Source organism: Dasypus novemcinctus, chromosome 1, assembly GCF_030445035.2.
Source record: "Dasypus novemcinctus isolate mDasNov1 chromosome 1, mDasNov1.1.hap2, whole genome shotgun sequence".
NCBI lineage: Eukaryota > Metazoa > Chordata > Mammalia > Cingulata > Dasypodidae > Dasypus > Dasypus novemcinctus.
The window spans coordinates 48549138-48566358 of record NC_080673.1 but is presented as its reverse complement, the minus strand read 5'-3'; the positions used below and the strand labels follow the sequence as shown (position 1 = coordinate 48566358).

General features: G+C 37.0%; 1 protein-coding gene across 3 annotated transcripts in view; it reads left to right on the top strand.

Annotated features, from left to right (window-relative positions):
- SMAD1 (SMAD family member 1) overlaps positions 1-17221 on the top strand; it is a 93168-nt gene that overhangs the window by 23058 nt on the left and 52889 nt on the right. For all 3 annotated transcript variants that reach the window (XM_071214485.1, XM_004456511.5, XM_071214484.1), the window contains exon 2: positions 10632-11213. In XM_071214485.1, coding sequence (XP_071070586.1) covers positions 10814-11213 — 400 coding nt within the window. In that variant the 5' untranslated portion in view covers positions 10632-10813. The remainder of the gene's footprint in view (positions 1-10631; positions 11214-17221) is intronic.

Below are 17221 nucleotides of genomic sequence, written 5' to 3'. Positions count from 1 at the left end.
ATGTCATTATTCCTTTTCTTTTTGATTCCTAAGATTCCTACTCAACACTCTGTTGAGGGGCCACAGTGCATCTTTTGCTAGCATGTCACCTAAGTCACAACTGAGAGACTAGAAGACTGGCTGTTAGTGCCGGTGCTTCAAAGACAGTACCCTGTATTACTGCATTATTATAAATAGGTTTTCAAAAGCTTAACAGTCCCCTCCCACCCCCACCCTGTTTCTCCAAACTTGGAAAATTAATGAAAAAAAATTTTTTTTTAAAAAAGTTACAAATTAGGTATTCTGAAGTCTCAACTTTGGTTCTTTTAGGTGTCATCAAGCCCATGTTTAGAAGGTTGGGAAATATTTGGGACTAACCAGAAAGCCTCAATAAGAGGCCTGATAAGGTGAAATTGGACTTCTAAAGGGCTTGTTGGGCTTTCCTGCTGTTTTGAACTAAGAATGGTAAAATTCTTCTGCGATATCCAGTGGACCTTCATGTGGCTTAAGTTTGTTTAAATATATTTTCTTTTACTGAGGATTCAGTTGAAATAGAGTTCATTTCAGCCCAGCTTTCTAGCAATGGATTAAGTAGTAAGAAGTGCTTTAGATTTTGTAACAGACTTGGAGTGATAGAGGTTTAGCCATTCTCACTCTTCTTCTTCTAGGATTTTTTCTTTCTTGTTTTTTCCTTCTTCGTTTGAGTTTTATTTAGCTGTATTTGACCCGTTTGTGAGAGAGAGAAATGTTAAAATTTGAAGCCTAACTGCAGTTTTAAAACAGGAAAAAAGAAATGCAGAGGCACTTCACCTGTCTTCTATACTACAAATACCACAAAACCAAGTTAGTTTCTAATTATAGTAACTTGGGGGAAAAGCACTTGAACAGATTATTTGTTGAAACAGAATTACAGAGCATTGCTACTTTGGGGATATTTTCTGAAATAGAAGTAGCTAGAGAAAACCCATTTCTGTTTTTATAGTCATTCTAATAGCAGTGTACTTGTATAGAACATTTTAACTTGTCTTTTCCCTGTCTACCTTAAGAGTAGAGAAGGCTTTATCATTTTCATTAAGGAGCTGTACAATAATCTTTCATGATTTTTTATTAGGAACCCCTTGGAGTTGGTACCACTTAACAGTTGTGTTCACTTGTTGCGGAGTATTCTCTCTACCTGTCTTCATTACTGTATTTCACAGCTACTGTCCAGAGGCTTGCTTCTCCACCTGGAAATGTGAGTTTAAGTGCTGTTTCTGCTTTAGCCTTCCTGCTGAGCTAGACTGTCAAGTGGGTCTTCTGTTGTTCCACTTTGAAGTAATAGATATTTTAGTGTTATTATAAAGTTTGCACGTTTCCAATTCTTCAGGGCTTCTGATGAATTCAATTGTCTGATTTTATTTAGGCTTAATAATAAGATTATGAGCTTTTTTTTTGACCGTTTTGTGAATTCTCCATCCTACTATTATCAATAAAGCTCATTGTGATTCTTGGCTTAATGATGAATTGCTCCTAATGTTTTTAAATGTTTACTGGCCTTAAATCTCTGGAACATTTTTCTTTGTGACATCAATCCTTTCGATTATTTTTAACCCTAATCTGTAGTGTTAAAAGAAAAACTTTTCAAGCAGGTTTAGGCTCTACATAGCTTCACTGAGCCATTCATGTATCAGGCAGTGTCCCATTCAAAAAGTAAAAGGGAGCCCCACTGAGGGGATAAGAAAGGGGAGTTTATATAGAGCAAACATAGAAGCAAATGAGGAAATGTTCTGATGGGCTGACATTTTACAGGCGGTGGGGATCTTATAGAGTAGGGAGCAGGTATACATTGATTAGTATGGTATACTTGTCCATTTAGATGAGCTATGGCTACTGGACCAAAACTAGTTTATCACCAGGTATTGCTTATCTGCAGCCTTGTAAGGGGCATTCCATTTTCTCAGAAAGCCCTGTGGGTAAATTATTTTAATCTTCTGGAAATAATCCCTCTTGGAAAGGCCTGTCCCTTCTTGGCAACACCCAATACCGGTGGCCATTTTATTTTACTAAGCAGTATCTAGTCTTCTGTGAATCTGTGGTTTTTCTGAGTGTCAAGACTTTTTAAGGTGTCTTTATTTTAACCTCCTTGGAAATCATGAGCTGGTTTGACAATTCTGACTTAATAAGAAGTATACATTTGACTTGGGTACCTAAGTGAAATCAAGCAGGTTTAAAAAAAATAGTCCATTTTGGAGCAATGACAGCTATCCTTTTTATATTTCTTTATGTCTTAATTGAGCGAAGCTTAGAGGAGGTAGGACTTAATCTCATCAGGCCTGGAATCCATTCTAAAGTTAGATGTTAGGATAGATGATATATAAATATATATACTTTTTTTAAAAACTTTATTTTGTACATTTAATAATTGAAAATATAAACAAAAACTAAAAAGAAAACAAAGTTGGATAAAAACATCCATTTCTCAATGAAATGTACTGGATACATATAAATTTTTAAAAATCATACAATATGTTAATATTTTTGGTTTCATGGTAATGCATTCATACAGTGTTTGTCTTTTTGTATCTGGCTTGCTTTGCTCAACATAATATCAACCAGGTTCATCCATGTTGCCATATGCTCTACAACTTTTATTTCCTCTCACAGTTGCCTAATATTCTATTGTGTGAGTACACTACAGTTTGTTTATCCAGTCATCATTTGATGGACACCTGGATTGCTTTCAACTTTTGGCAATCATGAATAATGTCGCTATGAACATTGGTGTACAGATGTCTGTTCGTGTCACTGCTCTCCGTTCTTCAGGGTATATACCCAGTGGTGGTATTGCAGGGTCACATGGCAAGTCTATATTCAACTTCTTTAGGAACTGCCTCAGTATCTGTACCATTCTGCATTCCCACCAACAGTGAATAAGCATTCCTGTCTCTACATCCTCTCCAACACTTGTAGTTCTCTGTCTTTTTAAGTGGCCATTCTGGTAGGTGTGAAATGATATCTCATTATAGTTTTGATTTGCATTTCCCTAATCATTAGTGATGTTGAGTATTTCTTCATGTGTTGTTTTTTTTTTTTTTAGCCATTTGTATTTCTTCTGTGGACAAATGTCTATTCAAGTCTTTTGCCCATTTTTGAATTGGGTCATGTGTCTTTTTATTGTTGAGTTATAACATCTCTTTATATATCCTGGATATTAAACCCTTATGGGATATGTGATTTCCAAATACTTTCTCCCATTGAGTTGGCTGCCTTTTTACACTTTTTTACACAATTCTCTGAGGTGCAAAAATATTTAGATTTGAGGAGGTCTCATTTATCTATTTTTTCTTTTGTTGTGTGCTTTGGGTGTAAGGCCAAAGAAACCACTACCTATGACAAGGTCTTGAAGATGTTTCCTTACATTTTCTTCTGGTAGTTTTATGGTCCTGGCTTTTATATTTAGGTCTTTGGTCCATTTTGAGTTGATTCTTAGATAGGGAGTGAGATAAGGGTCCTCTTTCATTCTTTTGGCTATAGATATCCCGTTGTCCCAGCACCATTTGTTGAAGAGTCTGCTTTGTCCCATTAACATTAACTTGTTAGGTTTGTCAAAACCAGTTGACTATATAGGGGAGGGTTTATTTCTGGATTATCAGTTGTAGTCTGTTAGTCAGTGTGTCTTATCTTTATGTCAATACCATGCTGTTTGGACCACTGTAGCTTTGTAATATGTTTCAAGGTCAGGCAGTGAAATTCCTCCCATGTTGCTCTTCATTTTTAGAATACTTTTGGCTGTTTGGGCTCACTTTCCCTTCCAAATGAATTTGGTAATTGCCTTTTCTAATTCTGTAAAGTAAGCTGTTGGAATTTTGATTGGTATTGCATTGAATCTGTAAATCAGTTTGGATAAGATTGACATCTTCACGATATTTATTCTTCAAATCCATGCATACAGAAGGTCTTTCCATTTGTTTAGGTCTTTTACAATTTCTTTTAGCATTGTTTTGTAGTTTTCTGCATATAGGTTCTGTACTTCTTTGGTTAAATTAATTCCTAGATAATAGAATCTTTTTGTTGCTATTATAAATGGAATTTTTCCCGATTTCCTCCTCAGGTAGCTCAGTACTAGTGTACAAAAACATTACTTATTTTTGCATGTTGGTCTTATATCCTGTCACATTGCTGAACTCATTTATTAGCTCAAGTAGCTTTGTTGTGGATACCTTAGGATTTTCTGAGTACAGGATCATGTCATCCACAAACTGAGAGTTTTACTTCCTCTTTTCCTATTTGTATGCCTTTAATTTTTTTTTCTTGTCTAATTGCCCTAGCTAGAACTTCTAGTACAATACTGAATAACAGTGGTGACAGTGGGCATCCTTGTCTTGTTCCCAATCTTAGAGGGAAAGCTTTCAACCTTTCCCTGTTGAGTACAATGTTGACTGTGGGATTTTCATTGTATACTTTATGATATATATATTGCTAATTAATATTGCCACTGATCACTTTTATACAACACATCTCTGAGGTGTCTCTCTGGTATTCTAGTGAAATATAAGGTGAAATAGTTACAAAGAATTTGTAAACTGCAGAAATCATACAGTTTGCTCATGATCTCTCTGAAGCCCCAATATAGATTTATTTTTGGAACACAAATCTATTTGTACACAAGATAAATCCATCTGTCTTAAGAAGAAAACTAGCCATTTAAATCAGGGAATATCAGCACAGATGTTTTATTTAGTTACTTGGAAATCCTTATTTAAAAAAAAAAAAGGGTGATGGTGGAGTGTATTAGGCAAAGGGGTGCTGATGCAAAATACCAGAAACCAGTTGGCTTTTGTAAAGGATATTTATTTGGGGTGGAAGCTTACAGTTATCAGGCCATAAAGCATAAGTTACTTTCCTCACCAAACTCTGTTGCCTCATGTTGGAGCAAGATGGCTGCCGACATCTGTGAGGGTTCAGGCTTCCTGGGTTCCTCTCTTCCCGGGGCTTGCCTCTCTTGGGGCCCAGCTGCTCTGTTAAGGCCAGTTATAGTCTGTTAAGCGAATGGCTTGTTTCTCTCTTCTGGGGCTTCTGCTGTGTCTATTGAGCCTTCTCTCTGCTCCTCTGTGTGCTTGCTTCCTGGTTTCTAGCTCAAGACTCCAGCATCAAAACTCCAGCATCAAAACTCCAGCTCTGTCCTTTACCATGTCTTTTGTGTGTGTGTCCCCTCCCACCAAGGGCAGAGACTCAACACCCTACTGATGTGGCCCAGTCAAAGCCCTAATCATAATTTAAAATCACACCCAGGTACAGACCAGTTTATAAACATAATCCAGTATCTAGTTTTGGAATTCATGAACTATATCAAACTGCTACAGGGAATAATTAAACATTTTGAGAAATATAATTTTTATAAAGCTGTCTTTTTTTGTAAATAACATATCCAACTGTTAAACATTTTCAGTACTCTGTGCCATTAGTTCCTTAATTCTTTTGATCTTTATGCCATGGTTTTTTGGGTTTTACTCTTGGATTTAAGTCAGAGAAATGAACCTAAGAACAAGAAGTGAAAAAAATATGTTGTCTGATTCATTGACAATAGACCATTTATCTTGTCACTTAGCTTTTTAAAGATACTCTCATTTTCCCCAAATCACTTTTGGGCCTAAATTTTACAATTATTTTATTGCATAATTTAACTTTTACATCATTATTTAATGGGATCATTATTTTGTCCAGTCCACTGAATTCCATTGTCAGTTCAATAATTGTAAAACTGCCTCTAGTCTGGAACTTATACAGAGGGCATTTGGTTATAATTCTCCCTATTACTTTTCCTTAAAGATACTGGGTTTGTGACACTTGGCTGTGCCACTTCCCCCATCCCCCCATTTTTCTTTTTAATTGTATCTTCAGATACAAATTAGAATAATTTTTTCAAACTTTCTGTGGGAATCTGGGATCTGTAAGGTATTTCATTGAGATTCACACAGTTGATAATTACGTGTTTCTGTATAGATAAGCCAAGATGAAGAAAATATCCATTGTTGTACAATTGGCAAATTAGTTTTCCTTTATAAAGCAAGTTACACATCTTTTGAATTATTTAAAAGTTTTTGCTTTTTAAATTTTTTAACATTAAAGACTGCCACATGAGTCAAAATTAAATAGCCATACAAGAGGAATCTTCTGAGAGTATTTTTCTTGTTTTCTGTTAGTATTGATAGAAATTCTTCCCATGGGGGTGAGACATAGTGCACCTTTCCACAGGGAAAGGTTCAGCATCTGGAGACCTTTTTTATTTTATTTTTTAAGATTTATTTATTTATTTCTCTCCCTCCCTCCATTGTATGCTCTCTCTGTCCATTCACTGTGTGTTCTTCTGTGTCTGCTTGTATTCTCATTAGGCGGCTCTGGGAATTGATCTTGGGACCTTCCGGAGTGGGAGAGAGGCAGTCATTCTCTTGGCCACTTCAACTCCCTGGTCTGTTGCATCTCTCATTTTTTTTCCTCTTTTGTGTGTGTGTGTGTGTGTGTGTGTGTGTGTCATTTTGCTGCGTCAGCTCTCCGCATGGGCCAGCACTCCTGTCCGGGGCAGCACTCTGTGTGGGCCAGCATTCTGCGTGGGCCAGCTCATCACACAGGCCAACTTGCCTTCATGAGGAAGGAAGCCCTGGGTATTGAACTGGACTTGGTAAATGGGAACCCAGTTACTTGAACTACATCTGCTTCCCAGAACCCTATTTTAAACTGCATTTTTATTACTTCCCAAAACTGGTCATCTTATAAGCCTCTGACCTGACTTCTAAGTAGATTTTGTATGCTGCTTAAGCTAATGAATTGATGAGACTTGTAATTAGCAGCAAATATTTGCATATACAGGCTTTAAGATTTTTTAGGAAATTAATGTTTTCTCGTTAAAGAATGTTTGAAAAGGTTAGAAAAGTAGGAGGGTCATTACCAACTTGCTCAGTCCAGCCACTGTTAAGGTTCTAATATATTTCCTTTTCATATCTGTTTATGTTATAGACATAGTTTTTATGTTCTGCTTAAGATTTTTTCCACATAGTTTTTATGAACTTAATTTTTAAGGACTGCATTTTTTTTCCTTCATGTTATTAATAATGCCCTGGGAAAAATCTCTGTGCAAAACCTTTTTCTCCTTTCTAGTTTAGAATAATTCCTTATATTTCTAAAAGTGAAGTCTCTGGAACAAAGATCAATATTTTTTAAGAGTGCCTGAGGATTCTTTACTGGATAAATGCTATTTCTTTTTTGTCACTGTGAAATGCTTGTATTTGGAGAAGAGGGAAGGAAATCTTTGTTTGCTGACTCATGTTTTTATTTTGCACTTTAAACTGATAAGGGCACTTAGCTTTGGACATAAACTAAGGCAGGAAGTACAAAAAGGGGCAGAAAAAAATGAATCGTCTTGCCAAGGCCACAGTATCATTGACTCATTTGAGTTCCTGATGTGATATAGGTTTGACTTGTATTTTAATAAAATGCTTAATTAAGGTAAAAATTAATCATCAGCCTGCATTTTGTTTTGTCTATATACATTTATATGAAAGGTTTGTGATCTTATCACTTTAATTTTTGTGAAAGCCGTCAAGACAGCCACTACCTAAGTGCTCTGCAGTGTTTGGATGTACTAGTTTTTTTTGTTTTTTGTTTTGTTGTTTTTTTCCCTCTCTGTATGGAGAGATTTTCCTGTATTAAGAATATCACCTTAGCTGTTTCTAAAACATATATCCAGTTGTGCAGATTCTCTGATGCTCTGATCCTCTTGTCCACAGGTAAGATGTAGCCAGGCCTCTCACAGAGCTGCCCTCCCCTTCTCAGCCTGTGTCCTGTCCACCTAGATTGAACCTTACCATTTCCATCATGCATCTATTAGAACTAACAATTTAGAAAAGTGGTTAAAACATACAGGCTCTAGAGCCAGACAATACAGGCTCCTATTCTGGCCCTGCCACTTAATATTTGCGAACCTAACCTTAGACAAGATATTTAACTTTGGTATTCTTCATACCTTATCCATTAAATAAGAAAAATGATAAATTTACTTCTGAGGGTTTTTTTTGCAAAGATTAAACTAGTTAATTGATGAAAAGGCTTGGAACAGTGCTTATCTTGTAATGTGCACTCAAAAATATGAGCTCTGTTGTTTTGCAAAATTCAACTCTTTATTTAGGGAAGGGCTGATATCTCTTCTGGGAAAACTTACCCACAACTTGGAGTTAATTTTTCTTTTCTTTGTCTGCTTTTATGTATTATTGTTTATACTCATAGCATTTATAATGCTGGATTATAGTTAATGATGGGCAAGTGCACAGAACATGGGCTCCTCTTCTCTTATTCCTTTGCTCATGGTTGACCCTGATAGTCACAGCTTTCCTTCTGGCTGAGGCCCTGGAGATGGCCTCATAAGAATTCTCAGCATAGTCCTCCTTTCTTTGTAGCTCCTTGCTTTTTCTGAGATTTTTTTCCCCTTTTGCCTAAAGAATTCCTGTTAGCATTTCTTTTGTGCCAAACTGTTGGCAGCCAATTTTTTTTGGAATTCGTTTGTTGGAAAATATCTTTATTTCACAATCATTTTTGAATGATTTTTTTTCTTTAAGTATAAAATTCTCAGTTGTCAGCTATTTCCATTTGGCATATTGAAGGTATTTCATTTTCTTCTTGTTCCCGTTGTTACTGTTCAAAAATCAGTTGTCAGCTTTATTATTTTATTTGAAGGGTACTATCCTTTATTCCAAGTGCTTTTAAGGTTTTCTTTTAGATTTTCTGCAATTTTACTTTGATAGAAGACATCAAAATTTGTAGATTTCTTTGTATTTATCCTCCTTGGGATTTGTAGGGCTTCATGACTCTGTTGCTAAATGTCTGTTTTCAGTTTTGAAAAATCTTTGGCACAGATATCTGCAAATAGTGCTTCTGCCACAGTCTTTCTCTATTCTGGGACCCCAATTACATGATGCTAGACCTTTTTACCATACACCACATTCCTCTTTGGTTCCTTTTTAAATTTTCCATCTTTTTTTCTTTCTTTGCTTCAGTATGGGCATTTTTTTTCCTGATCAGTCCTTCATTTTACCAGTCTTCTGTTGTAACAATCTGCTGTTCAGTCCATCTATTTAAATCTTCATTCCAGTTTTTGTATTTTTCAGTTCTAGGATTTTCATTCTTTTTTTTATGTAGTCTACTTCTCTGGTAAAATTCTCTATTTTGTCTTCTCTTTTCTTGAACATATTAATCAGTAATTATGAATATTTTAGTGTGAGTCTGGTATCTCTACTATATGGATCATCACTTTATAGGTCTGTTTCAGTGCTCTTTTTTTTTTTCTTTGGTCACTTGGTCCAGCCTGCTGGCATGCCTGGAACTTTAGGTCCTTAGCCATACATTGTGAATAAGTAATTATAAAGACTAAGGACGATGTTATCTTCCCTCTTTAGGGAATTTATTTTTCTTCCAACTAGCTGTTAGAAAGGGACTCATCACCATGATCCAGTCAAGGACTGAGATGATTCTAGGCTGGATTCCAGTGCCCTGGTCCTTTTCAGGTTTGCCCTTAAAACTAGGGCATATCCCTTCAAGGTCATGGCTCTTCTCAGCAGACCCTCTCTTCCAGTTTCTTTGTCTCCTCAACACTGTGAGAGTACTGAAAACTGCTTATTTGTGTTTTAGCCTCTTAGTTGCCACGTTCTGCTTGGCTACTAGGCCTCTGCTGATTATAGCATAAGCATTGACAAATGCTCTGAGAAGAAAATTAGTGACAAATGTTCAGCCCATTTCATTGCTTTTCCCTTCTCTTAAAGATTTTAGCCCCTCAAATCCTGAGTAGCTTGGTTGCTCCTTAATACCTTTTAAAAGCTAGGGAGAGAGGAGGTGTTGGTTTGGTTTGCTTTTTTTGTTTTATTTTATTCAACTTTTATAGTTACTCTTTCTGAATGTTTTCTCATACATGCTTCTACTCCATCTAAGCTAGAGTTTGTGAAAAGTTAACCTTTTTAAACTTTCTCAACTTTTGTGTTCACGTATATATATAGAGGAGCTAGGAGGCTTAAATGAGATAACTTGACTAAAGAATTTGTTTCCTAGTATGTGCTCATGTGTCACATTCTATTCATGTCAATAAAAAGCATATTTTAAAAAAAAGGAAATAAATTTCCTACCTTACTTGCCTGAAGCCCCTAGACATAGCTTTATTTAATGAATAGATATCCTAATTGTTACTGCATTTATATAGTAGAAATATAACCATCCTTTCTTTTCATATAAGAAAGGCTCAAAGAACAAACCAAAAAACCAGAGGAATGTATTTTTTATCATTTACTCTTGCTATCAGTTTTTCTTGATTGAGGTGTAGTTTGGAATATTTTTCTAGAGGTCATAAATGAGTCTAACTATAAAACATTACAATATCTGTTGAATTTAGATTTTTTTTTGCACAGAGGTATCCGTTGGTTCTATTACTACTCATAAACAGTGACATACTTTTCAAACTCTTAGTTACTAATCTGTAAGACAGCAATAATTATATTACCTAACTCAAAGAACTGTTAAAAGGATTAAAAGTACATAAAAGCACTGAAAAAAGTACCTGGCACATGGTAATTGCCTCATAAACGGTACCTGTGTGGATGAGATGATTTTAAACATTTTCCCTCTTTCTTTTTTAGGTGCTGCCTTGGGTTACTTTTTGAAACACTGGGAATGGTAACTTCTACTTTGTAAGACCTTAAAACTAAGACGCGAAAGAGAATCTTATATAAATAAAGTGCAGCCTCTTCTGCTCTTCTTTTGGATTTGGTGACCCCTTTCTCTCTCCATACCAGAGGAGTGTATAACTGGTGTGGTCATTATGAACGTGACGAGTTTATTTTCCTTCACAAGTCCAGCTGTGAAGAGACTTCTTGGCTGGAAACAGGGTGATGAAGAAGAAAAATGGGCAGAGAAAGCTGTTGATGCTTTGGTGAAAAAACTGAAGAAAAAGAAAGGTGCCATGGAGGAACTGGAAAAGGCCTTGAGCTGCCCGGGGCAACCCAGTAACTGTGTCACCATTCCCCGCTCGCTGGATGGCAGGCTACAGGTTTCCCACCGGAAGGGACTGCCTCATGTCATTTATTGCCGCGTGTGGCGCTGGCCTGATCTTCAGAGCCACCATGAACTAAAACCACTGGAATGCTGTGAGTTTCCTTTTGGTTCCAAGCAAAAGGAGGTCTGCATCAATCCCTACCACTATAAGCGAGTCGAAAGCCCTGGTAAGTGAATCGTTTTATGTTGATGTGTATTTGTGTGCCTAGTAGGAGGTTCATGTTGTTTAAAATATCATAGTATTCCCTTTCCATACTTTAATTGTAATCCTAAAATATTGGGAGGAAATTACATATCTAGAACCCCTTTAGTGTTTCATACACTCTTAACAGCTTGGTCTTCTCTAGTTAACTTTATTTCTTTGGAACAGGGATATAAAAATTGTCATTGCAGTACTAATACTCTTAATTTTTAATAAATTGTTTATTTTTTTATGTTTTTCATTGGTTCTGTGCATTTCTCTAGACAACATTTGGCTGTGAATTTTATTACAAGGGAAGAAAATTGTGAAGGGAAAGAAGCAGGGTGTTGTCAACATATTTGAGGGAAGTATATCATGAAGGCGTTTCCATTGACTTTTCATGTTTTTGTGCAGGAATGTTTATAGCACCTCTATTTGCAGTAGTCCAAAACTTGAAACAACATGAATGCCCAATATTATGTGAATGTGTGCACCTCTTGTAGTGTATACATTGCCTGATGTGGAACAATAGAGCAAACCACTGATACTTGCAACAGCTTGGATAAATTCCAGAAACACTGTGCTGAGCAAAAGAAGTCAGACTCAAAAGAGTTCCACTCTGTGATTACGCTCGTGAAGTTCTAAGAAGGGGAAAGTCAGTCCGTCATGACAGAAAGCAAATCAGTGGTCAGCTGGGGGTGCTGACTAGAATGGGGCATTAAGGAGCCTCCAGGCTGATGGAAATGTTCCTGGAACTTGGTTTTTGGGGGTGGTGCTAGACATTTGTGTATATTGGTCAAAACTCAAACTGCACAATTAAAATGGGTGCAATTGATTCTAAGTAAATTATGGCTTCATGACAAATTTGAGTATGAACATTTCCATGACAAGAAATTCGGGGAAAAAGCAGAATTTCTTATTATTTTAAAAATATCTCTGCTGAGTTCATCACAGGTGAAACAGCACCTTTAATTCTGGTATGCTTGCTAAAAGAAGCATTCAATAAGTAAGAGCCAAGGGGAGTAGACTTGGCTGAAGAGATAGAGTGCCTGCTTCCCACTTTGGCGGTCCAGGGTTCGGTCCACAGTGCCTCCAAAATTAAAAAAATGAAAAAACCAAATCAGGGTAGCTGATGTGGCTCAGTGCTTGAGCACTAGCTTCCCACATATGAGATCCCAGGTTCAATCCCTGGCCTTGGTACCTCAAAAAAAAAAAAAAAAAAAGAATTTAACAAAGTTTAATTTAGAACTAAGCATTTAGATGTTGAGTACATTCTTTGTTAATGCTTTCTCCCACAGACCAAAATATTGATCTCTGTCTCTGAAGCTGGAAGTGGGAAAGAAAAAAGGCAGGTGGGGGAGGAGTGGTTGGAAAAAAAAAATAGCATGCTTTATTCTGATATGTATTAGAGTTCTCCAGAGAGAAAGAAACACGTAAAACATAAACGTATTTATGTAAATTTAAGAGGTTTATTGGCTTACACAACTGTGGGGATTGGAAAGTCCAGATTCCACAGGGCAGGCCACAAGCTGGGAACTGATGAAGGTGACGAGTTCACAAGGAGAAGCTGGCTGGTTAACTGAAGTAGAGATAGAAATTCTTCTTTCTGGCTGCTGAAATCATCAGTTCTTGCTTTAAGGGTTTCAACTGATTGGAGGAGATGTCTCTAATTGCTGAAGGGAATCTGCTTTGTTGAGTATAGATGTTATCAGCTATAGATGAAATCAATTGAGTAATGACTTAAATCCAGAAAAATACCCCATGCTAACAGGCCGGAGAGTGCTTGACCAAACAAGTAGACACCAGAACTTCAATTGTCTTGGCCAGTAGCAGTGTGTGAGTAATGTCATACTTGTACAGTTCATTAGTGACAGTTTTTACATCTATGGCAGCCACCACTTGTGCAGGTTTACAGCTTCTCTGGCATTCTTGGGGGGAGACCTGGCTTTGGTGTGTTGCTATTGACTTTTACCGCTTTTTACATATGAACAGCACCTTTTATCATCTCTGGTGGAATTTTGTTTATGGTGTAGTCCCTGTGGAGGATGTGAGGGAATCATTTTATGCTATGGAATCATTTGATACTATTACTTTATAAAATAGTCCTAGTTTTCACATGTATTACCTTTTTTGAGTGGTATAATAAAGGATATATTTTAAAGTTTTCCTGGATTTGTCCTTGACTTAGAGTCTACATTATAGACAGTTCCATTAGTTGAGCAGTGATTATGCCATTTTAGGCATTTAAATATTACATTGTCATCTTGGGACCAGTTTTTTTTCTTGATTAGTTACCAAGAGCTAATGGGTGATAGTGCTCCCCAAATGTGGTTGCACATTAGAATCTCATGGCTCTCCTCCCAGAAACTCTGATTCTGGGGAGCCTCATGATCTGTTTTGACAAGTAAATGTCAGGTTGGTGCTGATGAAGCTGTTGGATTGTTATTTGGGAACTACTGAACTAGATCATCTAATAACATGGTTTGCAAATGAAAGGCAAATATATTATATTTAGAATAATTAAGACATACAAAAAGTTTAAAGACAAGGGAATGATATAACAAACATCCTTGTCTCTACCACCTAATGGTATCTACAGATATGAAATTGACTTGCTCTTTCTGGAATTTTCTGTTCTGTCCATGTTCATTAACATTAACACACTGATAAAATGATAGGGTATCTTTACGGAGGATTGGAAATGGGGGAGAAAGGAATGCTTCTTTTATTCTATCCAATGCTAGTTTTGTAATTGTTCTTTGGGAATCTTTCATTATCTCTCCTTTTTTCTAAAGATTTTATTCTATTTATTTCTCCCCACCCCCTTGTTGTTGCACTTGCTATGTCTGTTCATCTTCCTTGTTTGTTTAGGAGGTACCGGGAACTGAATCTGGGACCTCTTATGTGGGAAGGAGGTGCCTAATTGCTTGAGCCACCTCTGTTTCATGCTTTTGTTGTGTCTCTCATTATGCTTTTCCTCCCTGCATCTCTTGTTGTGTCATTTTGTTGCATCAGCTCACTGTCTTCTTTAGGAGACACTGGGAATTCTGCTTTCTGCTTTGTTGGGTCTCTCATTGTTTTTTTTTTCCTTGTGTTTCTCATTGTGCCAGCTCACTGTCTTCTTTAAGGAGGTACCAGGATCCGAACCAGTGACCTCATGTGGTAGGCAGGAGCCCTGTTGCCTTGGCCACATTTTATTCTTTACTTGTGCCATTTATTTTGTTATAACATCTAAAAATAGTAGTGAGCAAAACCAGAAGTTACAGAAACCTTTTGCAGCAACTTGCATTCATTATAGTTAACAATAGTAAAGAGATTTTTGGGGAAAGAACCTCCCTTTTGTTGAAAGGTATTGCCCTGAGCACAGCAGAAAAATGCAAATGGGAATGTAGAAAAGGTATCAGGAATTTTGTCTTCTGCAAATGTCTGTACAGTTACAGGAGAGAGAAACAAAGTTCAGGCGGTTTCTGAAGACTGTTACCCTGATGAAGATGCAGCAGGTGCCCCAGCCTGCAGAACCAAGGCTTACTCGTCAGTGGTTAAATTAAATATAGGTTGTTTTTTTTTTCTACCCAAGTAAATGCTGCCAGTGATAAAGCAAGCACTGGTACATCTGACAGTGGTATTGTGAAGACCATTCAGTTGCTGTCTCTTAGTGTTGATCTCTAGTGCATGAGTCTAATAACTGAAGTTGTAAACCAGTTACCAAATCAGTTATCAAAGGTTTGGATTAGCCACAATAATAACTACAAAAATTAAAATAAAGCTTTATGTTCTGTGATTATGTACATCTAAATTTCTCTTCCCTCAAACATGGATGACACATATACCTCTCCTCAGGAACTGTGCCTGCTCAAGAAGAACTTGCATGTACCTAATTATGGCACAGTATGCTAAATTGAACAACAGAAGTGTGAACAGGATGCAGCCAACTCTTACAAACCTGAGAATAGCCATGAAAAACTCCAAAAAAACCCCACATCTGGACATTGTGTTTCAGTCAATGTGGTGGTGCAGGAATATACATACATCCATATACCTCCCATTGTAGAAAGGATTTAAATCCATTTATAATAAAATATAAAGTAAAAAAGTATTACTAATAAAGAGACTAGAGAAAACAAGAGGTCAAAAGTTCAAGAGTAGGAGGGAAGTTAGCTCATTCATGTTCCATAGGGGTTACTGTGATACAGATTTCTTTCTGTGTATAGTTACTATATGTTTGTAATCCTAGTCTAGATATTTATAGATATTTCTCTAATTCTTTGGTGTATGTGAGAGATATAAAATTGAGATGACGAATGCATTTTGAGCGGATATGGCTCAAGAGATTGACCTGCTTCCCACGTGGGAGGTCCTGGGTTTGGTCCCCAGTGCCTCCTAAAAACAAACAAAAAAAACCCAAACATTCAAACAAATGAAAAATTCAACACAGAGAAGCTGATGTGGCTCTGTGGTTGAGTGTTGGCTTCCCACATACCGAGGTCCTGGATTTAATCCTTGGCCCTGGTATCTCAAAATAAATAAATAAAGTAAATAAATATATATATATATATAAATTGAAAGTGTTTTTGGGGAAGCAGATGTGGCTCAAGTGATTGGGCTCCTGTCAATTATAGGAGGTCCAGGGTTCGGTTCGGACCTCCTGATGAAGGCGAGCTGGCCGGTGCGGTGTGCTGAGCCGCACGGTGTGCTGAGCCGCACAGCGTGCTGACACAGCAAGATGATGCAACAAAAAGAGACAGAGGAGAGACAATAAGAGACACAGCAGACCAGGGAGCTGAGATGGCACAAGAGATTGAGTACCTCTTTGCCACTCTGGAAGGTCCCAGGGTCCGTTCCTGGTGCTGCTTAAAGAGAAAGACAGGCAGACACAGAAGAACGCACAGCAAATGGACACAGAGCAACAGAGCAGACTCCGGGGGGTGGGGGGATGGGGTGGATAAATAAATAAATACGTGTTTTTGAAAAGTGTTTGTACCATAAGATATATAACTCAAAAGCCTTTGTGCTGAAAGCTGGGTGGTTGGGAAGAGCTGTGGAGGCAGTTTGTAGTGGCTTTATGCAGGAAGGGATGACTTGAAGGGTGAGGAGCCTAGCTCCGGCCTTTGCATTTGCTATTCCACAATCCATTCAGAGCTCCTTTCTTTAGTCCACATGTAAGTTATTTTACCTTGAAAATGCACTTGGTCACTACTTGTTCTTCTGTCTATGCTTTGACATAGAGCCAGGTGGACCTGGGATTTAGATAGTAAGCTTTTCTCTAAGATTTCATTTTTGGCATTTGGTTTATATTTGATACTTTCATCATTATCTATAGTAGTACTAGAAACCAGATGAAGTAATGGAGTCACAAGTAGGATTTTATTACCCAGCTGTTTTAATGAATTCTAATCCTAGGCAAAATGGTGAGGTTTGTTGTTCTTATTTTTTCTTAGCAGTTGTTTGTTGGTCATTGTTTCAGGTATTTGGGGTTATTTATTAATCGAGGGACAGAGTTTTTCAGTTACTATATGTTACATTTACATAAATTGTAATGAAGCAGACCTAGACAACTACAATTTGATTGTTTTTCTGACTGGAATTTTTCTATTGCCAACTTGAAATTTTAAGTCAGTTTTCATATTCTACAAAGTATATTTCTTGTATTTTTGCTTTCCAAATCTTTATCCTACACTTCATTGTTTTCTCTTTTCTACCTGCAACATTGGGTGGGCAAGAGAAGATATTTTCACATCTGTCTTCCTGGCTCATTTAAAGTACAGCACTTTTCCATCCAACCATTGCCAATTCATAGGGTGAAGAAACAATAGCCAGTAAACAGCTATTAAAAACAAAATACAGAAAACCATGACTGACAGAAAACAGTAATTTTGAAGACTGTCATAATAAATGAAAAAAATAGTATATACCCTGATTGCAATTGTGTGGAAATAATACTTCAAATGAAAGAGAAAAACAAAAACCTGGCTATACTTCCCAAGACTGGTTTTA